The sequence below is a fragment of the Lotus japonicus genome, chromosome 6, assembly GCF_012489685.1.
Source record: "Lotus japonicus ecotype B-129 chromosome 6, LjGifu_v1.2".
Taxonomy (NCBI): domain Eukaryota; kingdom Viridiplantae; phylum Streptophyta; class Magnoliopsida; order Fabales; family Fabaceae; genus Lotus; species Lotus japonicus.
Genome location: NC_080046.1, coordinates 45965173 through 45990692, shown reverse-complemented (window position 1 = coordinate 45990692; position 25520 = coordinate 45965173). Strand labels below are relative to the sequence as shown.

General features: G+C 39.1%; 3 protein-coding genes and 1 long non-coding RNA gene across 14 annotated transcripts; 2 read left to right on the top strand and 2 right to left on the bottom strand.

The window, feature by feature from the left end:
- Positions 1 to 1971: 1971 nt before the first annotated feature.
- Positions 1972 to 5174, top strand: LOC130726073 (uncharacterized). 11 transcript variants are annotated; one of them, XR_009014704.1, is made up of 9 exons: positions 1972 to 2272; positions 2457 to 2539; positions 2681 to 2719; positions 3221 to 3280; positions 3410 to 3545; positions 3649 to 3721; positions 3985 to 4290; positions 4410 to 4583; positions 4847 to 5174. It is a non-coding gene; the product is annotated as an uncharacterized LOC130726073 (long non-coding RNA). The 11 variants fall into 11 exon arrangements; XR_009014699.1 differs by having other exon boundaries at positions 2681 to 2734; XR_009014697.1 differs by lacking the exon at positions 2457 to 2539.
- A 9201-nt stretch (positions 5175 to 14375) lies between these two features.
- On the bottom strand, positions 14376 to 16437 carry LOC130722347 (hydroxycinnamoyl-CoA:piscidic acid hydroxycinnamoyltransferase-like). The gene has a single exon (XM_057573041.1). It carries the CDS (start codon positions 15914 to 15916, stop codon positions 14549 to 14551), a length of 1368 nt encoding a protein of 455 aa, XP_057429024.1. The 5' UTR covers positions 15917 to 16437; the 3' UTR covers positions 14376 to 14548.
- Positions 16438 to 16455: 18 nt separating this feature from the next.
- Positions 16456 to 20282, top strand: LOC130722346 (PKS-NRPS hybrid synthetase cheA-like). The gene is made up of 6 exons (XM_057573040.1): positions 16456 to 16818; positions 17082 to 17224; positions 17341 to 18524; positions 18628 to 18935; positions 19008 to 19876; positions 19971 to 20282. The coding sequence occupies exons 2-6, from the start codon at positions 17084 to 17086 to the stop codon at positions 20163 to 20165; spliced, it is 2697 nt and encodes an 898-aa protein (XP_057429023.1). The 5' UTR covers positions 16456 to 16818; positions 17082 to 17083; the 3' UTR covers positions 20166 to 20282.
- A 90-nt stretch (positions 20283 to 20372) lies between these two features.
- Positions 20373 to 22132, bottom strand: LOC130722349 (protein MAINTENANCE OF MERISTEMS-like). Its single transcript, XM_057573042.1, has 3 exons — positions 21747 to 22132; positions 20902 to 21662; positions 20373 to 20810 (listed from the first exon to the last, which is right to left on the bottom strand). The coding sequence occupies exons 1-3, from the start codon at positions 21976 to 21978 to the stop codon at positions 20472 to 20474; spliced, it is 1332 nt and encodes a 443-aa protein (XP_057429025.1). The 5' UTR covers positions 21979 to 22132; the 3' UTR covers positions 20373 to 20471.
- Between the last annotated feature and the right edge of the window lie 3388 nt (positions 22133 to 25520).

The following is a 25520-nucleotide window of genomic DNA, read 5'->3' as shown; positions in this document are numbered from 1 at the left end:
CTGGAGGGATATACTGTAGTATGCCAATTTTAAAACATCTCTTCCTTAGTTTTCAGATTCTATCTTTTTTATGATAAACAAATCTACTGGAAAATTTAGTATATGTTAGAACATCTCCAACGTCTTCATCATCATTGTAGTATACCAAATATTCATTTGGAAGATGAAAATTTAGTTTTTGCACCGACGACCATCGTTTGTGTATGGTAAAGCCAAATGTTATCAAAGCTGCAATACACGGAGAAAGATAACGACAATTATAATATTGCTTTACCTCTTCCACTACCTCTTCGCTTGAGAGTCATTGTCCTTATTTGAAATTTCAAGCATTGCTCGGTCTGCGTTTTTATTTATATATTTGAACAAAGACTTTATAGCATTGGACTTGTTACAATACTCCACATTGATGTGAGATTGATACCTCATAAGGAGAGTAGAATTGTAAGGCACAACATACCGGCCTGCAGTGCAGAACATGCCACATGCAGATTACAATTGCAATAAATAACATATCTGAGTTATCTTTCATTTTTTCACGAAGTTATATTTTTTCAAATTGATATCAATTTACTATATTCCTAATGCATATTACAATTTTAATAAATAACAAACCTGTTATCAATTTTAATGTCTTTTTTTAACTACAATTCTTGCTTGCCTTCTTCTATACTCCGAGTAGCCTTCATCGTCTATAGTGATGGTGTTTTGAAATTTCTTTGGAAAGAATTTAGTGCACCTACCCTTCTCCATGAATGATAATTTTTTGTTTGCACTACCACATAGTCCATGTATCATGAAGTTAGAAAGTATAGCGCACAACTTGGGATATAACACTGGATTAAGAAGCTCTGCAGAAATGACTTTGTCAATGTGGTTCCTAGTAAATAGCCCATTGCACGGGTGTTTTTAAAATTTTAATATATGTAATTATTTTTAATGTTTTCGTTATATTTTTAGTGCAAAGAATATGCTTAAATTCTTGATTTTGAATTACTACTTAAAAATATCTCACCATAACACAGGCACTATGTATTCAAGTCAGTATAACTCTTGATTTCTATATCTATATGATTGAGTCAATGAGTTTCAAAAATATAGAATAAAATAATTTGATTTTTTTAATAAGTCACAATTTAATTAATAATTTTAAAAATTAAAGATAATATTAATTTTTTTTTGAAAGTAAAGATAATATTAAAGATATTCTAAAATATTTTTCAATATATAGAAACTTAGTTATAATAAAGTTTTACTATAATATATGTATACTCACTTTTCTTTAATTTAATTTTCACCTACTTTTTCTCTCCATCTCTTTCTTATTTTTCTATCACTATCACATGTTATATCTTTATTTCTCACTATTCTATTATTATCTCTCCCTTGGGTATAGCTGTATTAGGTGGGTGTAAAGAAAAAAAGTATTGATTAATATTTATTAAATCACATAACCTACAAAAATTAGACTGATATATACATAATAAAATTAAGCGAGCAATATAAATAAAAAATATGGTTTAATATTAGAGATAGCCAATACTAAAATTGTCTCTAGACTTCCACTACTAGAAATGTGTTAATTACCTGCGCATTTTTTGGCAATATTTTTTCGCAGGTATTTCCTGCGAATTTTTCTGCGCTTTCAACATATTTTTCTGCGAATTTATTTTTTGATGAAATATTCGCAGGTAATTGAAAAGCTTCTTGCAAAATTACCTACGGACAGATATTCGTAGCTAAATCTGAATGTTTGCTGCGAATGTTTTTGCGAAAATATTTTTATGAAAAATTTCGCTAAAACATTCGCAGCAAATTGGAAATTTGATAGGGATTTTTCTGCGGAAAATGCGCAGGAAAAATGGTAAAAAATTGAAGTATTTTAAAATCTAAGCAATTTTCGCAGGAAACTATATATTATATATTAAAAGTATTAAATAATAATAATATATTAAAAGTGAACTCAAACTCTCCTCATTTCTTATTCAATCTCGCTATCCGATCTCAACCATGGCTTCTCTCCTCAACTCTTCTCTGTTGCTCTCGCTCGCGTCCTAGGGTTCCTCCTTCGCCGTCGTCGCTCACGACGCCTTCAACACCTTCTTCAGCGAAACCGGTTCCGGCAAGCACGTCCCACGCGCCGTCTTCGTCGATCTTGAACCCACCGTCATCAACGAAGTCTGTGCCGGCACCTACCGCCAACTCTTCCACCCCGAACAACTCATCTCCGGCAAGGAAGACGCCGCCAACAACTTTTCCGGAGGACACTACACCGGTAACGCACATACTCAACCAGATCGCGCGTGCCATTTGTGATTTGCGATTTGTGATTTTCGTTTTGTGATTTTCGATTTGTGATTTGTGATTTGGGATTTGTGATTTGTGATTTTCGATTTGTGATTTTCCATCTCGCGATTGAACATTCTCTGGCCATGCACGCTTTCTTATTTCTGATCCAGTGTCGCTAGAGCTGTCATTCACTGCATCTGTACTCTACCCTCGCCATGATGTAGGGTTTATTTCTGTTTTGTGCTGCATTAAGGTCCACCAATAATGCCTAAACCATGGAATTTTTCTTTTTCTCGCATTGTATGTTCTGTAATTTAGATTAAGCAACTCTAGATTTTTTTGCTAGTTTTTCTTTGATCCTGATTTTGAGTTTTGTTTCTATTTGGATTCACAGATTAAGAAGAGATTCTTAGGAGTTGGAACCCTAATAGTGGTAAATACCTGAAATGTATGTTCTTAATTTTTGTTATGATTTGTAAATATGATACAGATTTTTAATTAGTTTCCAAGCTCTCATGTGCTACTTGTCTATCTGTGTTTCAAACAGATGTTGTTAGGATGAATTGTATGTGATACTGCTGCTACATGTGATATTGTATGTTGGACTTGATGCCTTCTACATTATTAGTATGTTGGACTTGATGCCTTCTACATTATTAGTATGTTGGACTTGATGCCTTCTACATTATGAGTTGTAAATTCTTAAATAATTAGTTGATTTCCATGTGGTTTGAATGTATATGAAAACTGTACTAAGAATCTGTGATTGCTTCCACTGGGTGATATATTTGGGAAAGGTTTTACATGTAGGAACCGAATGATTATGGTGCTTGTGATAGTTCTTTTAATGGTATTCCACATTTTTACCTTACAGAGTTCTTCCTATTAGAACTGAGTTTGAAGCTTAATGAGTATTGAACTTTAAAATCTACAGAGAGCTCGTGGATATATAGTACTATGCTGAAATTGAAGCTTAGGTATAAAGACATGGGAGGTAATTGTTGGGTTAACTTTCCCTCTTTCATTCTTTTTGGTACAACCCCATACATTATTATGTCAATATTTTGCTTGTGTCAATGGTTACATTGAGTAAGCTTACATGTACTATACTTTTATTCTTCAGGAACATTGGTGGGGTTGTATGTTCTGAGAATTTTGTTGCTTAATTGGTGGTCTACTTAGAGAGAGTGTTTTGAATGGTAGTCTCAGTTTTGAGGGGCACTATAAAGGTGGGTTCTTCATTTAGGGAAATCACCAAGGTAATTACTGTATTATTTTATGATTCCAGGATTCATACTTCTGATTTGCTATTAATTTCTTCTATCCTCTTTTTCTTTCCTTATTCCTGTGTTTTGTGAACAGCTGCTCATCACTAAACCTAAGGTTCTCACCTAAGAAAGATCCAGAGTGGCTAAAGGACGCAAGGGAATAAGAGGTAAAGATTGACACTCACATTTAAAAGAACTCAATGTCTCAATGTATGCATGCAGAGATGTTAGAATAGTGAGTTAGCATAATTGTTACTAAGTCACTTAGTTATGTTTGATATAGTTACTAACTAAATGTAAGCATGCAGACTGTATATAATAGCTGCGCCTTGTATTACAGATCTAAGAGAAACACACTAATCATTTTCCTCTCAGAATTCTTAGACTGTGATAACAGTTTCTTTTTTTCTTTTTATTTGTTTCCTAACAGAACCCGTGGGATCTCTTTGGGCCAAAAGAGTCACATGTAACTTCAATTATCTTTTAGTGAATACTTGGAACATCTCAAGCTCTTCATTGATAAGAAGTGAGTGGTTTTTTATGTTACTCTAGCTCTTTTGATTAGTTTCATGTTAACTGCACTTGGAATACTGCTGACTGGTGAGAGAATTAGCTCTGTTTTGTTGTTGTCTTTTTTATCAGTTATGGTATTTTGTCCACTCCTATCTGCTTCAACTTAAAGTGAATAGGTCCAGTTTTGAATTAGCTCTAGCTTATGGTAGCTTTTTCAACTTAGGTGAGTATGTAGAAGAAGACTTGTAATTTTTCTATGATCATTTTCACTTTAGGGATTCTTACACATTTCCACCTTACCCTGGGCTTTCTGAGTTTAATGTTGTATTTTGTGCTTGAAAGGTTCTTAATGGAAAGAGAAAGCAGAGTCTGGAAGTGGAACTTCAGCTGTGCTACAAAGCTCAGTCCCGAGTATCTTAGCAGCTAGTTGTTGAAACAGCTGGATCCAGAGCTTTGAAAGCTTTGATTCAAGCGAAAGAAACTGCAGTGGTTGATCTATAAAAGGAGTTGACAGAAGTAAGATTGCTTACTATTCTCTTTTATGTTTTTTCTTATCTTTTGTGCCTTTCTCTTCATGGGTCAGTGTATTCTAATTAGTTTGTTGCATGTTTTGTTATAGCTTTGTCACGTCTAAATCAAATATTTTCTTTTCTTTTACTTTTAATTTTAGTCCCCCTTGTAGTGATGTGGTGTCCCTACATATCCCTTTGAAGTTTGAAGTTTGAAGTTAGATGATTTTGTTTTATCCTAATTTTGTTCCTCTGCTGCATATTAACAAGGAATCCATGTGCTTGATGATAAGTCTAGTGGAGTTTTCACTTGTTAATCACCTCAACATAGCCATGAAGATGAAGATGAAGTTGAAGATGAAGATGAAGATGAAGATGAAGATGAAGATGAAGAATTCTTATGATCATTATAACCTCATTTTAATATGTTACTCATTTTCTTTGCTTTTAAGTATTAGACATTTAGGCATTTAATTTTTATGACATTTAATATTTTGCTTTGCTTTTAAGTCTTAAATACTACCCCATTTATATGTACCCTATTTTTCCACACTTGTTTGCTTATGTTTCAATTTTAAAATATTCTCTATTGAATAGATTTGCATGCATTTAAAAAATTGTCTCTATGAATTCCTTGTGAATATAGGAAATCATTAGTAAAAAGGATCTCAACGCAAAATCTAGCTTACCCAAAAAATTTCAATGCAAAATCTGGGCTATAAATAAAATGTTACCTCTAAAAAATTTCCTGCGAATTTACTAGGGAAAATGTTCTTACCTGCGAATTTTTTTGCCATTTCCTGCGACTTTTGTGGCGCATTTTGAAGTGAAAATCGCAGAAAATGTCGCAGGAAATTTCCTGCGACTTTTGCAGCGCATTTTGAAGTGAAAATCGCAGCAAGCATTATCCACGAAGGTATTAGCTGGGTATTTGAAATTCGCGAAAATTTTCGCAGGAAACGTGTTTCCTGCGAATTTTGGAGCTAAATTCGCAGGAAAATGCGCAGGAAATAGCTGAATTTCTAGTAGTGTTCATGAGGGTAGCCCAGTTATTAGAGTTAAGATGAGGAAGATACCAAGAAGAAATAATTAAGCAAAAAGCTTCCTCAAAATTCATTTCAATGCGATCTCAAGCCATCAAACACTTATATGTTTTTTATTATTATTTGATAACCTGCATCAAATTAATGAAAATACTCCATATGGAGATGTAATCTTTGATGAATACAGGATATTTAAATCCACAACCTCTATTTAGTAAAAAGTTTATCAAGGACTGCTATATTGGAAGCATAGTCAACGGGCAACAAGGTAATATCAAAAATCAATTGTATTCAGAGCAACAATCTTGCATAATTGGCTTAATTCACTTTACTGTGACACAGTTTAGATCATCAGTGAAAATGAAAAAGAAGCTGAAAATGATATTTTGTTCCCTCTTTTTTTAAGTCTCATGTTGATAATTGTGTATCATTCACTTCCTCTTTAGTGTATTGTAGAGGGTGAGTTATTAATTGAGTTTGGCTTCCTAGATTAATCATTCTAATTTGAGTAGAGTCATTAGTTGTTTGTGGTGTCTAATGCATGATGTAAATGAGAAAATGTAATACATATTCCACTTTACCTGTTTCTTTTTGTGTCCGAATCAATTATAAGAAGGTTATAGCTAATAATCTTGATGATTTAGGTTGGTGTGTTTGTGGTGAAAGAGAGGTTCGTAGTTCTAAGGGCATTGAGGTTTTTAGTAGGCCTGTCCAAAAATTTGAAACCCGACCGAACCCGACCGGCCCGCTACAAAAAAAGGCCTCCCCGGTTCGGGCGGGTCGGGTGGCGGGTTGGGGTTGGAAAAAAACCGGCTCCCCATGGTTTGGTTCGGTCGGTTACGGTTTGGAGTCCAGTCCGACCGAATCGACCGAACCCAATATATAAAAAAAAAAACAAATCAACCGGCCCAAGTTTTTAAAGCCCAAACCCTTTGGCCCCAAACCCAAACCGGCCAAACCCTAATATCTCACCCTTCTCCTCTTCTCTTCTCCTCTTCTTCTTCTCCCCAAACCTAAACCCTACCTCAGTTACCTCCTCACCGCCGCCACCTTCTCCTCTTCTCTTCTCTTCTTCCCAAACCCAAACCCTACCTCCTCACCGCCGTGCCGCCACCACCCTTCTCCTCTTCTCTTCTTCTCTTCTTCTTCCCAAACTCAAACCCTACCTCCTCACCGCCGCCACCACCCTTCTCCTCTTCTCTTCTCCTCTTCTTCTTCCCAAACTCAAACCCTACCTCCTCACCGCCGCCACCACCCTTCTCCTCTTCTTCTTCCCAAACTCAAACCCTACCTCCTCACCGCTGCCACCACCCTTCTCCTCTTCTTCTTCCCAAACCCAAACCCTACCTCCTCTCCGCCGCCACCACCCTTCTCCTCATGACCTGCGCCGCCATCCTCTGTGCCGCCACCACCCTAGTCACTCCACCACCACAGTGCATGGCTTTTTCCTTCACACATCTCAAACCTCCATGCTTCTCTGATTCGAAAGAGTTTGCTCATCTTCATTGCCATCGATTCTGATGTGAAATCGCAAGGATGAAGTGAACATTCTCTTTCGCATGAGAAAAACAATGGAAAAAACTTGTTCTTGACTTCATGGTAAGTTGGTAATGGTATCTCCAGATCTGATCTGACATAGTGTGTTGTTCTTGGTTAATTTGTTTGATGAAATTGAATGAAATTACTCAAATTAGGGTTCCAAGCTCTTCATCTTTCTGTTCTGATGTTCTCTGCAAACCCGGTGGAACCCGCCCGACCCGCCCGTTACCCGACCAACCCGAAACCGACACAAACCGACACAACCCACGGTCGGTTATGGGCCCAGTTTTGTCTCATGCGGGTTCGGTCGGTGGAGCTTTTTGGGCCCGAATCCGACCGAACCCGACCGGTGGACAGTCCTAGTTTTTAGGGATCCATGCCTGATGGGAAGTTAAAAACAATACTTATCATGGCTATATTTTCTGTTAATGGACCAACCCAATTATACTCTGGTTAGGGAATCATTAAGTGAAAGGTAAATCTTTACATCCATATTTTTGTATCTGATACATTTTATTTTAATTTTTCGTTTGGTTGAATATTAGTGATTTTTTATAATAGGAACTGTTTTACTGTTAATTCTCCAATTCCCCCCCCCCCATCAAGCTTCAACTTTGGTGAAATTATTCTTTCAAAGATATTATATTCAATATTCCAACTTTGGCTTGAGCTCAATTAAGCTCATGCTACATGAGAGTTAGTTAAAGAATCCATTCCTTATTTATGTAGATTTTTCCTATTTATTTTCCATATCTTGGCACCATTTACCTTTAGCATGAGTTTGCAGTGTTTTAGATGATTTACTTTGGCAATGACTTAATAGACTTTCTCTTCTTTTATCATATAATAATTTTCTCAGTTTAGTGTTGTTTCAGGTTGCAGATTAAAGGTTTCCATATGCTGTTTTTTTGGATATTGAGCTGGTGCATTTTAAACGACTATAGTATAAGAGGAGCCAGTCCTCCAATTTCATGGTTGCCATCCTTCCCATCATGTAATCACTCTTTCCCCACTGCAATTGCTCTTCTCCTCAATTTCAATCACATTGTGCTCTTCCCCCAACCTTTTCAACGAGTTAGCTTACCATATGTAATCAAAGTCTTTAAAATCAAATACATTTCTCCTTGATTAGTACCTTAATAATTGTCTACTCTCATTTTAAATGTGTAATTGTAAGTACAAGGTTATCATTGCTACATATTTTAATCTTTTTAGTTGTTACTGTGAATGTGTTACAGTTAAACTTTGTGATACCAATGACCTTTCTTTTCCTTTGGCATGGGAAGAGTGAGCTTGAGAGGATTGATTCAAATAGTCTGGAGATTCTCTAATAAACAGAGAAGCATTTACTCAAGATCAATTACAACAAACTCTACCATGGTGTGTTATTTGATGAAGCTTGTGCCTGGAGACTGAAAATGGTACTAATAGAAAATAAAATTGAGTATAATGTCATTATTTTTTGGCTTAATTGCACTTTTGGTCTCTCAACTTTGACCTTCCTGCGAAAATCATCCTCAAACTTCAAAATTAGCAAAAAACGACCCTAAAGTTTACACCCGGTTGCAAAATTGGTTTTCCGTTAAGTTCCATCTAAAATCTAACTGAAAAGGATGACATGACATTTCTAAATTAATTTTAAATGAAAAAAATAATTTTTTAATTAAATAACATTTAGTCAGTTGTATTTTTAGTGCCCCACTCTATAACCACCACTCCTCCTCCCCTCCTCATTCCTCACTTTCTCCATCTTCATCAATACAAACCCAGAAAATCTGTAACTACTAAAATTAAAATCATCCCCATCTTCATTTTCATCAATTATTGTTCATCTTCATCAATACATGCATTTGATTCAATTTCTAGCTTACAGAAAGTGTTTCACCAGACACTGAAAGAGAATTACAGCTAGCTATACACCCCTCAACATAATAAACCCCAAAGGAATTAGATCTGAGATACACACCAAATGCCCTATGACAAGCTTTCAGAGTAAAGTTACCTTGCTAGGAACGCCTCTTCTTACCCAGACTCTGTTTGGATTGAGGAGGGGCCTCCGGGGTTGTCTAGTCTTTTGAGGGATGATGTATTGGCATCTGTGCCGAACTTGCTTTGATTTAATGTTATTTGATTTCAAAAAAAAGAGTAAAAAAAAATGCAATCGTGCTCAGCTCATCTACAATACACAAACCCAGAACACAAAAGTTTCAAGAAAGAAGACAGAACCCCACAATCACAAACAAAAATCCAAACTTTAACAAAGAATTGGTGATAGAAGCAAAAGCAGGCGGAGCTCTCGACTCTAATAACATCATCCCACCATCGCCACCACCTTCTTCTTTCCTTCATTTTCCCCCAACCCAAAACCACTTCACAGACACAGAAAGTTATGAACCCATCGCCCCAACCCGCACCCCCAACCCTCAATCACAGACACAGAATGCTATGAACCTCTTCAGATCACAAACCCCCACCCTCAATCACAACCCACCCTCAACCCCAAAAACCCAGAAACCCATGACAACCCAAAGAAGAAGAAGAAGAAGCATATAGAGCAATGTTGAAGAAGGAAACAAAAATTGAGTTTTCAGATCTTGAAGACTGAATCCCTCTCAATCTCTTCCTTTTCTCTTCTCTCTGATCTGGATTTTCAGATATGGGTCGTATTTCTTGGTTGGAAGAAGAAAAAGAAACAGAAGAAGAAGAAGTCGTGTAACAGAGGAAGAAGATAAATAACATAATTGAAAAGATTTTCTCAATTTTATTTTTTCTTTATTTCTTAATTCATTTTCATTTTTAACGGAATATTCTGTTAGTTTTCAGACGGAATTTAACGGAATACCTATTTTACAATTGGGTGTAAACTTCAAGGTCGTTTTTTTGCTAATTTTAAAGTTTGAGGACTATTTTCGCATGAAGGCCAACGTTGGGGGACCAAAAGTGCAATTAAGCCTTATTTTTTTCATAAATTTTTAAATGGATTTTAGTTCCATTCCTATTAGGATTGTACTTTCATTCTTGAACAGGGAGTGACTGAGCTATAGGATAGGGAAGAATCTGTAGTTGTTTTAGAGGATAAAATGAGAACTTGGTCTAATTAATCTCTCTATATCTGTTTGTATGTTTTATGAGTTTGAAACTTTTGGATGCATCACCTCAAGTGTCATTGTGAACTTGGTTGTCTCCTTAGTGTTATAAATATTGTGTGATGAAATAGAATAAAAGGTGGCAAGTTATTAAGATTTCAGGGCTACTATTGTCAGTGTTTTTGATGTGTAACTAAGCTTCCCATATGAAATTGAAGTGTAACAAATTGTTTGCTTGATACTACATTCATACTGCTTTTCGGAGCTGATTTGCTGAGTTTAATTTCATTGCGATCTTTACGTGTTGAGAAATGAAGGGGTGTTGGTAAATACATTTCTTTACCTCTTTTTGAATCTGATAACTCATTGCAGTGTTGTTATTATAAGATTGTACTGATATGGCTTAGGGGGCGCACTAATTCTATAAGCGTCGAGGGCTTAGGAAATATGCATTACTGATATGGGCTTACCAACTTTGTAATATTGTGGGCTTTGCAATACTTGTACATATAATGGGCCGGGCGACCCATGATCCCAAGCGGGTCAGAACCAAGTTATAAATATCAGACACCACCCAAGCGGTGGGGGATCTAACTTTTCACACATTTTCTCATTTTGTCAGTTTTCTATCGCTCTCAAACTCTTTAGCCCTTGCTTGATAGTTCCAGACCGGAACATTGGCGCCGTCTGTGGGGATACTGTAAAACAAATCCCCACTACCACGAACAAGAGGCTATGTGATTTCTACTTCTGAGAGAGGAGGGCGAACGAAATTGAAGGGGAAACGATGCAATAAATCTCTGTCAAAATGTCAGTTTCAAAAGGAAATAATACTTTGACATCAAAGAGGAGGGCGAACGAAATTGGTGACATCAAACCAAAAATTCAACATCAGGAAACAAATCGAGGGAAAAGGGAAGGAGACGAAGAGGAGAACAGAAATTCGCGGCGGCGCGATCTTCAACGGCGGGGCGAAAGCCCAAACGTGGGCGAAATTTGATGCTTGATGACAGGATATGCAATACAAACCGCCGAAGCCCCAGCTTTTGGGTTGAAACCGTCAACTCAATATCAACCGCCAACTCTAAATTTAAACGGTTATTTTGTCTCAACTGCCACTTTGGAGTTGCAACCGCTCATGGCTGCCACTTTGTCTCGACCCTGAACGATGACTCTTCAAGCCATTCGACTTCTTTGATCCCTATCTCTGACTATTTTTCCTTTAAAAGTTTCTTTGACATTTTCATTGAGTCGATGCTCTCTTCGGGCTAGCAAATTTTCACCCTCTATTGTCATTTGTTTTGTTCAAATTTCAGATTTCAACATTGCACACAAAGTGTTTGATCAAATGCCACAATGAGATGTTGTTTCATTGCGAGTTGGGCGATGCAAATTGGACTGCCCTGCCCAAGTCCCAAAGGGGCGAAAATATTTGACATCTGTGTCGGTGACTTTCGAAAGTGGTACCCTCTAAACTCACTCATGTTATATGTTTATTCATAATCTTGGCCTTTTGGGGCTGTTTGTGCTATTAGTTGCTAAACTCCTATAATTTGTGGTTGAGTTTAAACTGATTGTTGTTGAATATCTTACCGGGATTGATAATGTTTCAAAGAATAAAATTAACATTGTTTAAATATGATTCCACAACTATGCGATGTGATGATTTATTTGAAACTGGATCTCTTTCATCAATGATTTTAATTACAAGTGATTCTGGCATTTCGTATTCGGGCTTAGTGTTCTTTGAAAGTGAAGCATTTGTTATTTTCCAAGGCCAGTTGACAAACTTTAAGAAAGCCCATATGTTCATCTTGAAAAGAATGAAGTATTTTTAAGAAAGCTCATATGTTCATCTTGAAAAGAATGAAGTATTTTTAAGAAAGCCCATATGTTCATCCTGAAAAGAATGTGGTAAATTTAGTAAACGTGATTGTGTTGCTAAAATAAAAGGAGATTGAGATTAGTTTTTCTTACTTGGGCGTGGAAATTAAAACATTGGGCGAAGAGGTTCAGTCCACTCACTGTGTATTATTTATATGTGAAGATGAATTAGTGGTAAGTTGCAGTCTTAAATACAAAAGTCGATTATTTTGTTCTTCAAACCGTATCATGAAGAAGAACAACTAGTTTTGATATTGTCAATGTGTTATATTATATTTTATCTTGTGCTAACAAGGTGATGAGTTGACAGGTGATGAGTTGACTAAAAACAGTCAAAAGATACAACATTATGCACTCTTTTCTCTACCCGGGCGGGAGAGTTTTTAATGAGGCATAATTCTTAAAACATTGCTTGAACAAGCATGTTTTTCATTTCTCCAACTTAGGTCTATCAATTGGGCGACGCTAGGCAATTGAGATAAGAGTAAGACTCTTAAAACTAGAGCATCTGACCACGAATTCATAAGTACAGCCTTGATTGGTTTAAGCTTAACCAATTCAAGCACAAAGCCTCCAAGCGAGCAAAAGTCTTGTTAGATCATCAATCAAAAACGAGCATAATGCCAAGAAATTAATTGAAATTAACTTTCTTGGTTCAAGTGTTAAAACCTTATGAATTCAAAGAATGGTTGATAGAGAAATGATGAGATTGTTGGGCTAACAATATCGTTTTTACAAATGGTACAACCTACTACACGCACGTTAATTTTGAGGATGTGAAGGGACAATTTGAGTCAACTTGCACGGGCTATACAAAGATTAAGAAGCAACAACAGAAGTTGAAATGACAAAGGAATGACTACTTAGCTTTTATGTCTATTAATTTTTATTTGATTTTGGAGCCTGTGCGCCCATTATTTTCTTTGCACATTTTGGGCGTATCAATTACTTGTTAGTCTTTGTGTAATGTTAGGTGAGTTGATTACTTGTGGGCTCGAAGAGAAGACACACTTCGTCTTAAAGCTTTTAAGACTTGGTGTCTTGTGGGCTTGTGTACTGATATGGGCTTAGGGGGCGCACTAATTCTATAAGCGTCGAGGGCTTAGGAAATATGCATTACTGATATGAGCTTACCAACTTTGTAATATTGTGGGCTTTGCAATACTTGTACATATAATGGGCCGGGCGACCCATGATCCCAAGCGGGTCAGAACCACGTTATAAATATCAGACACCACCCAAGCGGTGGGGGATCTAACTTTTCACACATTTTCTCATTTTGTCAGTTTTCTATCGCTCTCAAACTCTTTAGCCCTTGCTTGATAGTTCCAGACCGGAACAAAGATAAAAATTAAATGATCGTAAACGTGGTAAGATAGACGTTAGATATTTTTATGCCTCAAGATGGTGGTTCAAGAATTTACGATAAACTTGCTTATGTTTTTTCAGGTTTGTTACAATGATGAATGCTTTAACAGAGAAGCACTGTTGTGCCTTGGAAAACTAGAGAATGACTTCAAGACATGAGACTTTCATGCTAATTTTGGAAAAACTTGAAGTGTTTGGAATATTAAATTCAGATCGAGTAGTTAATAAATTGCTGGAGTTAGATCACCCATTGTTATTTTGGTTTTCTTTTTTCTTTTTACAATGAAAAGCTCATTTAAATTCAGTTGTTTCTTTAAGAACCAATGTAATTAGTGTGGTCCATTCATGAATCTCTTTCAATGAAATTAGTCTTGCAGGGTCTTTGCTTCATGCTTTCATCTCTATTGTTAGTAATCTATATATGGTTTTATAATAATTTTAGTAGTACATATATTAATTTTATGTAGGACGGAAGTCAAAAACAGCAAATGACATGTAACATTAAGGATCAAAAATGTTATTTTAAAAGTTTAGAGACTCTATTTACACATTCGCATCAAGTGATGAACCAAAAGTACAATTAAGCTTAAGAAAATACATCTCGGGCTCTCACAGATTTAACTAAATCCATATGTGTCGCATTATTATAAAAGGTTCCCACAATTGAGCCTCTAATTTGTTCACTGGATCTACTAACAAGATTTCTGTAACAATATTCAATTTGAGTCTGAAATTTTATAACTTTCTCTCTAACAAATGTAAACTAGAAAAGAAAAAAGAGAGATAAAAATAAAAAAGGTGAATGTAAATATGACGGAAAATGTGAGTGTGAATGTACAAAAGTTCACATAATAATATGTAAAATTAAAGAAAGTCACATAATTTCAATCTCATGAGTAAATTTATTCAACACAGAACACACGTAAAACATACGGTTTTTCCACATGGTAAAGTAAATTTATTGAAGACAGGAAATTATAGAACACACGTAAAACATACACTGAAGAAGCTCAAAGTAGTTGTGGTGATGTTGAGTGTGAAATTTTCAAAGCCTAACCGATAGTAACTTCGCTAGAAGTGGACATATCCGCATAGAAGAATTTCTTAAAAAGTTGCATGTGTGGTATCTGGAATAACATTATCACAGTAACAGAGCCATCCCCATCGGGGCTTAGAAGAATCACTGCCCTGTCATGAGGGGACTCATTTGCTAGGCCAAAGTACACAGGTTTTCCACAACCAAAATCTGCTTCATATGCTGGCATGCTCATCCAACTTGCGAAACGAAGATTAGGATTCCCAGCAAATGGGGGATTCTTACCTCTAACACCAAAATATAAAGCCCTTGCATCATCCAAATGCTTCTGACTCCTTAGAACATCAATCTGCGACCTTATGTACTCATCACTCACCACCTCAATTGCTTCCCTTATCTTCTGTGCAGCATGACTCAAAGGCTCTGCTGTGAGTTCCCCAACAAAACTGGCTGCTCCGGTCAGTGTCACAGCATTCCCAAAATAATTACCAGGTAGAGGTGGAACCATTCTGTTTCTATTTTCAGCATGAAACCTAACCTCAGTTGGTTGATTCTGATCTAGCTCACGGGCCTTAGAAGCACATCTCCATATATGTGCGGCAATAATTTCAAATCTGCTGTAAGGTCTTGACCCTTCTAGGACATTACCATTGGCCTCCTTCTTCAGCTTCGCCACTTGCTCTGGCGTGAGTCTAAAAGTTTCTGAAATTACCTTCTTATTTCTTTCAACACTACAATCGGAGCTTCCTAGAATAAGTGGCAGAGGCTTCAACTCGTTGTGCTCAAAACGTGGTGCCAAAGGGGGGTGTGAGAATTTGAATACTGTTCGATCTAGAAAGGGAAGTTCATGGGGCTCTAGCGTGTCCCCTCGAACTATCTTCGCCCATGAGCCGATGAAGCGAGTGGCACCAAGCCCATCAGACAAAGAGTGGACCCAAGCAACCCCAATAGCTAGGCCGTCATCACCACCATTGAATCGTGTGACTTGCACCAATACTAGGGGAAGCTCCTCATTAGGCTGAGTGAAATCAATTGTTGGAATAAGTTGTGAGGTGGAGTGAGGGGGTGAAAAGTCTCCAAAATCAGCCATTGTTTTTGTTGTTTCAGCTTCTTGCAAGATGACCCCCTTGGCATTACAATTGATTTCGGCTCGATCATTTTCCGTGAAGCGCAAACGGCCAGCTACAGGATAGTAGTGAACTAGAATCTTGCTAAGAGAGTTCTTCATCTTCTCTATGAAATTCTGGTCGTGTTTTGCCTTGTAGATGTAGAGATAGTGTGTGTAGTGGTGACACATCATTTGGTCCACATCGGAAAGCCATAAATGACAATGTGGAGTTGATTGGTTCGGAAGGACAGTGTGTGAAGCCGTAATGGTTACCATTTTTGAGCTTCTAGTCAGGGGCGGAGCCACCGTCCGGAGACCCTAGGCACTTGCCCGGGCTCCTGGCTTGGCAACGTTGGAGAAAATAGTAGAGGGGAGAGGGGTGTGGGAGGAAGGAAGAGAGAAAATAGTAGAGGAGAGCTGTGAGTGGCGGTTGTGATGAAGAAATGTTGAGAGATAAAGAGAGAGGGGAAACGGTGCACAGACAATTTTTTAGGGTTTTCTCATTTTTTTTTTGTCAATAATGGAACTTTCATTGATAAAAGGGGCAAAGCCCAGAGCAAAACACAGCCTGATAAAGGCCCACCAAACAGCACGTCAATGTAAAGGCCCACCAAACAGCACGTCAATAACAGTAGCTAGGGGAGGCAAAACCTACCTATCCTCCCACGAGTGGGTTCAAGAAAAATTAACTACCATGTGCAGCAAACACTAATAATACACAGCACTTGGAATCAACAAGGCATAATGGAAAGGAGAGCTTTGGTTGAAAACTAGTGCTGCACAATAATTGATAAACCAACCACCCCACGGGAGTTGGGTTTGGGGCCCCCCCTATGGGGCTCCGCGCCCCACCTCTTTTTTTTTAACCCATAAATGCCCTACGGAACTTAAACTTCCGTATTCTATAAAATAGAATACGGAAGTTAAAATTCCGTATTATAACTCTGACAGTCATCACCTTTTCCACCATTACTCCTCCCTCCACCAACCCCTCCACCATTACTCCTCCGTCACCAACCCCTCACCAGCCCCCTTAACCCCCTCAATGCCTCCAGACCACCCTCTCTCTCACCCTCTCCTACCTCACTTTCATCCTCACTTCCATTCTTCCTACCACCACCACCAACTCCTTCATTGGCAAGCTCTCCACCATTGGATGCAAAAAGATAGCATTTGAGGTAAGTGTTGTTAGTTGTTTGTTGTATGTTGTTAGTTTAAGTAGTTGAAGTTGTTAGATTAAGTAGTTAGATTAAGTAGATTAAGTAGTTAGAATGATGATTTTCTGAATTCTGAGATGTGTTAAAATACGGAATATAAAGTTTCGGAGTCTATACGAAAATTAATATACCGTATTCAATACGAATTATAAATTTCCGTATTCAATACGAATTATAAAGTTCCGTATTCAATATGGATAATAAAGTTCCGTATTCTCTTCCAGGGATGACAGAATCATTTTTATTTCATGAATCCCAATTGATTGAAGTTGGATTGAACAATGCGCAACCTGAAGAGGTGCCACCACCAGCATTTGTACCCCCGTGTATAAGTATAGATGTCTCGCATTTATTTACAACTGATCAGGTATTCTTTGAACAGATTTTTGCATTGTTTTGAAAGTGTAATATATCAATTCTTATTATGTCTTGATCACCCTTGTTTATGCCTTGTTTGTGTGTTGGGTATGCATCATTGAACAGATTTTCCCTACCCGTGATGATCTTATCAATTGGGTTCATGGAATTGCGATTGAAAATGGATATGTTGTGTTGATCACAAAGTCAGATAGCGGTGGGAATGGAAGCAGAAAAGCTTATGTCATGTTGGGGTGCGAGAAGCATGGTAAGTATGTTCCCTACAGAGACCCTGACCTTGTTGAAGGAACGAGAACACAAAAGACAGAATGTCCTTTTAGACTAAAAGGACGACCTATGAAAAATGGCATAGATAGAGATTGGCGGCTAAAGGTGATGGAAGGTACACACAACCATGAACCAGCTAGGTCACTACTTGGCCACAATTTTGTTGGTCGTCTAAATTCCGAAGAGAAGGAGCAAGTGGAAAAAATGTCAAAGAGTTGGGTTCCACCGAGAAAGATGCTGTTGACTTTGAAGGAAAACAATCCTTTAAACTTGACTACCATATCTCAGATTTATGGTGCTTGCAAGAGGTTAAGAAAATCCCTCCGCGGGTCATTGACAGAAATGCAACACTTGTTGAAGAAGTTGGACGGTGACAAGTACGTCCACTTTGAAAGACATGAGCCTGGATCGGAAGTCATTAGGGATGTATTTTGGGCTCATCCAAATGCTATCAAATTGTTCAACACATTTCCATATGTAGTGATTATGGATTGCACATACAAGACAAACAAATATAAAATTCCATTGCTTGAGATTGTTGGACTGACTTCCACAGATAAGACATACTCCATAGCCTTTTGCTACATTGTTAATGAGGGCACAGATGACTACGTTTGGGCACTGAAGTGTATGAAGTCTCTATTAGCTGATCAAGCCATGTTGCCTAAGGTGATTGTTACTGACAGGGATCTTGCCTTATTGAGTGCTGCTAAGCAAAGCCTTCCCAACACCAGCCATTTATTATGCTTGTGGCACATCAACAAGTGTGTTTTGGCAAAGTGCAAACTCTATGTTGGTACAGATGATTTTGCTGAATTGGTTATGAGGAAGTGGGGAGAGGTGGTGGATGCTGCAACAGTTGAAGAATTTGAAGTTCAATGGATGCAATTGTTTAATATGTGCAAGGACAAATACAGCAACTTTACCTCCTATTGTTCTACTACATGGTTGGTCCACAAGGAAAAATTTGCCAAGGCATGGACAAATCATGTGATGCACTTTGGAACAACAACAAGTAACAGGTACAAAAATTATATGAGCTTAATTTATGCCTTGTTATATGTTTTTCATTTGATAGATTGTTTACATTGGAGAGTTAATAAGATATCTGTTTGTTGTTTGCAGGGCTGAGGGTGCACATGCCAGTTTGAAGAAGATGTTGCGGGATTGCAAGGGTGACCTAGCCACTTCTTGGGATGCGTCGCATAGTTTGACATGTAATCGACATACTGAAATATTAGCATCGTTTGAGCGCAGTATTCACAGAATTGATCACATTTTCATGTTCCCATTTTACACAAATATTAGAGGATTTGTGTCAAACAAATGCCTGCAGCTCATCGACGATGAACATATAAGAATGAAGTCCTATGGCGGATGCGATTGCTTGTTGAGAGAGACTCATGGACTACCTTGCGGTTGTGAACTTGCAGGTCACCGGTCAACCACTCTCTTGTCAATTAATTCTATTTGTTATTGAAAGTGACACTTTTGTGAACTTGCAGGTTATGAAAGAATTCCATATGAGTCAATTCATCCATTCTGGAAGAGACTGAGTTGGGAGCATGTACCTGAACCTGTTGCAGATACTATCAGCAACCATATTTGCGGCATGAACCATGGAGATATGCAACCAGAAGTTGAGGCATTGACACATTATTTCAGTTCTTTGGATACTGGAGGGCAGAGTATGGTAAGGAGGAAGCTTCAAGCTATCTATTGTCCTGAAAGCAGTTCACTTTGTACTCCTGAGGTTCAGATAAGGTCCAAGCGCACTCTTAAGGCGAACGAAAGAAAACCACCCAAGGTTAAAGCAATAGGATCCTTGACTCGTGATCCTTCAGGTTTTGAGCATGTTGATAGGGAGATCAAAGAGGCAAAGAAGGCTTCGCAACCACCAAAGAAGAAGAAGCGTGTGAAGAAGTCTGATACAAGTTATTTCATGGGTCATTTTCCATCCTTTTTCCACCCATATATACACACAGTTCAGAATGTTGAGGACGATGGTAACTGTGGCTATAGAGCCATTGCTGCATTACTGGGACTACCATCAGGTGAGGAAGGTTGGCCATGTGTTAGGGAAGCGTTGATAGACGAACTTGAACGACACAGAGGATTGTATGATGAAATGTGGTCCAGACATGTGGTTAATGCCTTACATTCTCGACTCACTCTTCTTCCTGGTCATCCGGCTACCGAGGATAAATGGATGCAACTGCCAGAGATGGGATACCTTGTAGCAACCAGGTTCCAAGTGGTTTTCATATCCATCTCTTCTCAGGGTTGTTGGTCATACCTTCCACTAAGAGGAGAAGGTCCACCTCCTGTACATCGTGTTATAGCTGTTGGTCATGTGATAAATCACTTTGTACAGGTATTTTTTTATTGCGTACACTAATATCCAGTTTGTGAATTAATTTGTTGTATTTGTAAGTTATCTAATTTTATTGTTATTCTCTATAATGTAGCTCCATCTAACTCCTGGACATTCTATGCCGCCAATTGCTCTCCAGTGGGAACGGTATGTTGATCCTATATCAGTAAGCTGGTGCGTCCCATATGTTACACGTTTACACAGGTTCACATCAGAATTAGAAGCTTGGTTTGTTACTTTTGGTGTTCCTCTTAGTCACCAAAGCTATGTAGACATCACCACAGACTGACGCCACACTTTGTGTAATATTCATTTGTAAACGCTCTGTAATATTAATCTGATGGGCCTTGCCCTTATGTTGTTCATTGCTGCTTTTAATAATAGTAATTTGATGGTCATTGGTATATTGATGGGCCTTATGTTACTTATCTTGCCTTTCATTATTCACGGTGTAGTTATACAGGTTATTTTTCATTATAAGAGTCCAAACATAATAGGTGGAAATAGAAAGCGTGGTTAATATAAAAAGAGTCCATACAATGTCGTCACATGTCATAATATAAAAGTACACAAAAAAATATATACAAATATACAGTCACTCGCCCCGACCCCTACCGCCACCCCTACCGCCACCCCTCCGACCTCTAGGTCCACGAGCTCTGCCTCCACGAGCGCCCTCTGCAGGTGCACCCTCTCCACGGGCTCTGCCTCCACGGGCTCTGCCTCCACGGGCTCTACCTCCACGACCTCTGCCTCCTGCAGCTCCAGCTCCTCGGACAACAGCAAAGGCTACTCCCTGGGTACCGATGAATGCGCTGGATCTAATAAGATCCAGCGCCCTCTCAGTGAGGGATCGGGCATGCGTGCCAACTGTAAGAGCATCTGGCACCTCCAGTGACTGCTCCAACAAGTCCACGACCCGACGCACAACCGTCTGCAAAAATAATGTACATAAATGTGAGTGTACAAATAAAATATCATGAACAAAAAATCACAATTGCATGAAAAATAAAATTCAAACTTACCACAGCACTGAACTCCTCCCTCCTATCATCAGGGATGATGAACCGATGGGACACACCGCCATACCACCTCATGTACTCCTCCACAGCCTCTCCCGAATGAGTAACAGGGATCCCCTGAGGGCGCAGGTGCGGCACAAAATCAGCATAGGCAGCATCTGCGGTCTCAGCAAGGGACCCAGTCGTCTGGATCTCGGAGGGGTGTCGAGGGACATCCTGGATGTAGCCAAACTGGCGCAGAACCCTCTCTGGTAGATGTCGTCGAACAACACGGCCAAATGGCGTCCGGATGTAGCCAGAATACATGGCCCTCTGATCCCGTGGTCGATGAGCCCGATGGTCCTCAAATGGGGTCCATATAATGTCATCCACCGTCAGCTCATCGAGCATGACTCGCCTCTCATCGAGGCCTGCATGCCCGACCCGGGACATAACCCACCGCCGCGCCCTAGGCTGGTCCTGTGAGTACTCCGGATCCGCCCTCCGGATAATGACGCGATCAGAAAGGTACTCGTAGGCCCATCCTAGCAAGAGTGAGCTGAAACCTCCCATCTGGGCCGTCCCCCTCCTGGACGCTCGATCAAGCTGGTCGTACAACGTAGCGAGCGCAATTGCGCCCCACGCGTACTCGGACACTCGACCGAGATCCTGCAACATACCTATCCAGTAGACGGTCGTGTGGTATCCACCGCTCTTGCTAGCAAAGAGCGTCGCGCCTAGCTGGTTCACCAGCCAAATCCGTGCAGCGTCCTCATATCGGTGCTCTACAATGAAATGAATTCAGTTAACAGTTAATAACAATACAATAATAATAGATACTATTTAATCAAGTAATAATTAAGACATACCCTCCAACGCAGCATCATACAGGGTCTGCAAGACCCCAAAGCGAATAGTCTGGCTCCTGTTCTTATCAAACTCAGCATGATAACGAGCAACAGATCCTCCCATCAACTCAGCACATAGCGCTGCACACTCGTCCCTCTCCCCCCTCCCAGGCGTATAGAACCTCGACCCCATTGGGAGATGGAGAAGAGCCGACACGTCGTCCAGGGTGATGGTCATCTCCCCAAACGGCATGTGGAAGCTACTAGTCTCCTCATGCCATCGCTCCACAAGGGCCAAAATGAGGCCTGCATCTGTCTCCGAGTAGCTGCACCAGGCTCAAAAGGAGAGAGAGTCCAGTAGGGAATCTCTGGCAAAAGCTCCCATAGCAGACAAGAGAGAAGCAGGGTACCCAGGGAGAGAAAAAGCTATATATAACTGTTTATTAGTCAATGTAGTATTTAGTGAGGAGTTGCCATTGATGGAGATCGACACCGTGTCTGGTGGACATCCAGCAACACGCGTAAAACGGATCAAATTAATTACGTACAGGTGTAACATTGTAGGATTGATAACCACGGATTTCCATATTCAACTCAATTAAATACAAACATAGAGTTAGACATGTTATTTTAGCTGACAAGATCCCTTCCTGATTTCTTTAGTTTAAAAAACAGAAGTGCTATATAGCACGAGGACTCCACGCACGATCAAGTGCTTTCCATTTTATTTATTTTAATTACAAATCAAATTTTCTACTATGAATCACAATTACCTTTCTCTCCGCAAATCCAATTTTTTCTAACTTTCATCCTTCTCAGTTTGAACAGGGGACAGTTTTCTACCATGATAATTATAACCTGGTATACTCCAATCAATGGAAATTTTATATAGTCTTTTTTTGATACAACCGACGAAGACAGAAACAAACAAAAACAAAAACCACTAAGTCCTTGATAGTATATGATTAGCAGAAGAGTAATTTGGGACTTTAGAATAGTAGAAATATTGAAACAGAGGAGCAAAGTTAGCAAGTAAATCGTGTTGGTCTAGAAACCTGTGTATTATACAAGGCTTTTGGTTTGCTGGAGCCCACCTCACAAATGTGACTATCATGCCTATTTATAGGCTTGTCTTCACCGACTGTATATGTCGGTTGTTGAACTTTTTAATTATTAGAAAATTCTAGAGAGTTTTTAGACTTTTCGAGAAATTACATTGTCTACATGTTTCTAGTTCTATAATGGTATTGTGTAGTAGTTTCTAGAAATTTGCAGCATATTCTAACACTACTGCTTGATGCAAATTTCTTCAACTCCAAGCATAGTGCGTAGCTCTTCAAATTTTGGTCTCGGTAATGCCTTCGTGAATATATTTGCCATTTGATCTTTAGTCCTGCAGTAATTGAGCTGAATCTCTTTTGTTGTCTCAGCTTCTCTGATGAAGTGGTATTTGATTGCTATGTGCTTTGTTCTACTGTGATGTACTGGATTTTTCGCCATTGCGATACCTGATTTGTTGTCAAAGTTGAGTATAGTAGGCCCATCTTGTTTTTCTCCCAAATCTTCAAGTATTCTACGTAGCCATATAGCTTGACTTGTTGCTTCAGCGGCTGCCACATACTCTGCTTCTGCTGTTGACTGTGCAACTGTAGCTTGCTTCTTTGATGCCCAAGAAAATATTCCTGAACCAAGTGAGAAAGCATAGCCGGAGGTGCTCTTCATGTCATCCACCGAACCTGCCCAATCACTGTCGGTGTAGCCAAGCAACCTTGAGTTGGTTATGGTTTTGTACCATATGCCAAACTCTTTTGTTCCTTGCAGGTATCTTAGGATTCTTTTGCCTGCTCCAAAGTGTATCTGACTTGGGCTCTGCATGAATCTTGATAGAAGACTTGTAGCATACATGATGTCTGGTCGTGTAGCTGTCAGATATAGAAGACTACCAATTAGACTCCTATAGCGCGATGCATTTGCTTCTGGTGCTCCATCATCCTTATGTAGTTTCTCATTTGTCACGAGTGGAGTACTTACAGGCTTGCAGTCATACATCTTGAACTTCTTGAGTAAGCCTTCCGTGTATTTCTTTTGTGAGATAAATATCCCATCATTTCTTTGACTTACCTCTATACCGAGGAAGTAGCTCATCAAGCCAAGGTCGGTCATCTCGAAGGTCTTTATCATGTCTTCTTTCAACTCCATCATCATCTTTGTATTGTTTCCTGTGTAGATAAGATCATCTACATACAAGGAGAGTAAGAGAGTATGCTGACCTTGAGTCTTAATGTATAGTGTAGGCTCACTCTTGCTCCTCCTGAAACCTCGATCGATGAAGTATTGATCAATACGACTATACCATGCTCGAGGAGCTTGCTTCAAGCCATAAAGAGCTTTTCTTAGTTTAGCACTTTGCTTTCATTGCCTACGCACACGAATCCTTGTGGTTGCTCCACATAGATCTCTTCTTCTAGTACGCCGTTGAGGAAGGCTGATTTGACATCTAATTGATGAATGCTCCAACCTTTTTGTGCTGCAAGAGCTATTAGAGCTCTTATTGTATCAAGACGAGCCACTGGTGCAAATGTCTCATTGTAGTCGATGCCAGGTTGTTGTGAGTAACCCTTCGCTACTAGCCTCGCCTTGTGCTTCTGTAGAGTGCCATCAGGGTTGACCTTTGTCTTGTAGACCCACTTAACCCCAATGATGTCTTTTCCATGTGGGCAATCTACTAACTCCCATGTGTTGTTTTTCTCTATCATCTTAATTTCTTCTTCCATTGCCTTGACCCATACTTCTTGCTTTGATGCTGCTTCAAAGCTTTCAGGCTCAAGTATGGCCAAGTTGCAAGTTTCGTATACATCCACCAAGGATCTTACTCTTCTAGGAGTAGACTCCGGTGATGAATCTTGTTGTTGTTCTTGTTGTTGCGGAGGTAAAGAAGGCTCACCTGGGTTTTCTTCTTCTTCTTCAACTTCTTCTTGTGGTCGTTGCGTTGGTATGGGAATGTTCTTCTCCACTTTTTCTTCATCCCAATTCCAAGAAGCATTCTCGTCGACTTCAATATCTCGACTGATGGTAAGCTTCTTTGTTTGTAAGTTGTAGACACGGTAGCCTTTAGACTTTGTGCTATACCCGAGGAAGATACCTCGTACAGTCTTCTCTTCTAGTTTGTGTCTCTTCACATCTGGCACATGAATGTAGCATATAGATCCGAAGACCCTTAGGTGCTTTGCCGATGGCTTCTTGCCGCACCAAGCTTCAATTGGAGTCTTATTTTGTACTGCATTTGTTGGACATCTGTTGAGTATATAGACAGCAGTGTAGACTGCTTCTGCCCAAAAGGTGTTTGGCATTTCTTCTCCTTGAGCATTGATCTGGCCATCTCCATAACCGTCCGATTCTTTCTTTCAGACACTCCATTTTGCTGTGGAGTGTATGCGACTGTAAGTTGTCGCTCTATGCCTTCATCCTCACAGAATTTGTCAAACTCGTGAGATGTGTACTCTTTGCCACGATCACTTCTAAGAACTTTTATATGTTTTCCACTTTGTTTCTCGACAAGGGCCTTGAACTTTTTGAATACTCTAAAAACTTCTGATTTTGCTTTTAGGAAATAGACCCATGTCATTGTAGAGAAGTCATCAGTGAAGAGAATGAAATACTTGTTGTTATCATGTGATGGCGTCCTCATCGGTCCACACACGTCCGTATGGATCAATTCCAGCACGTCTTTAGCTCTCCATGCTTTGCCTATTGAGAACGACACTCTGTGTTGCTTTCCGAGGAGACACCCTACGC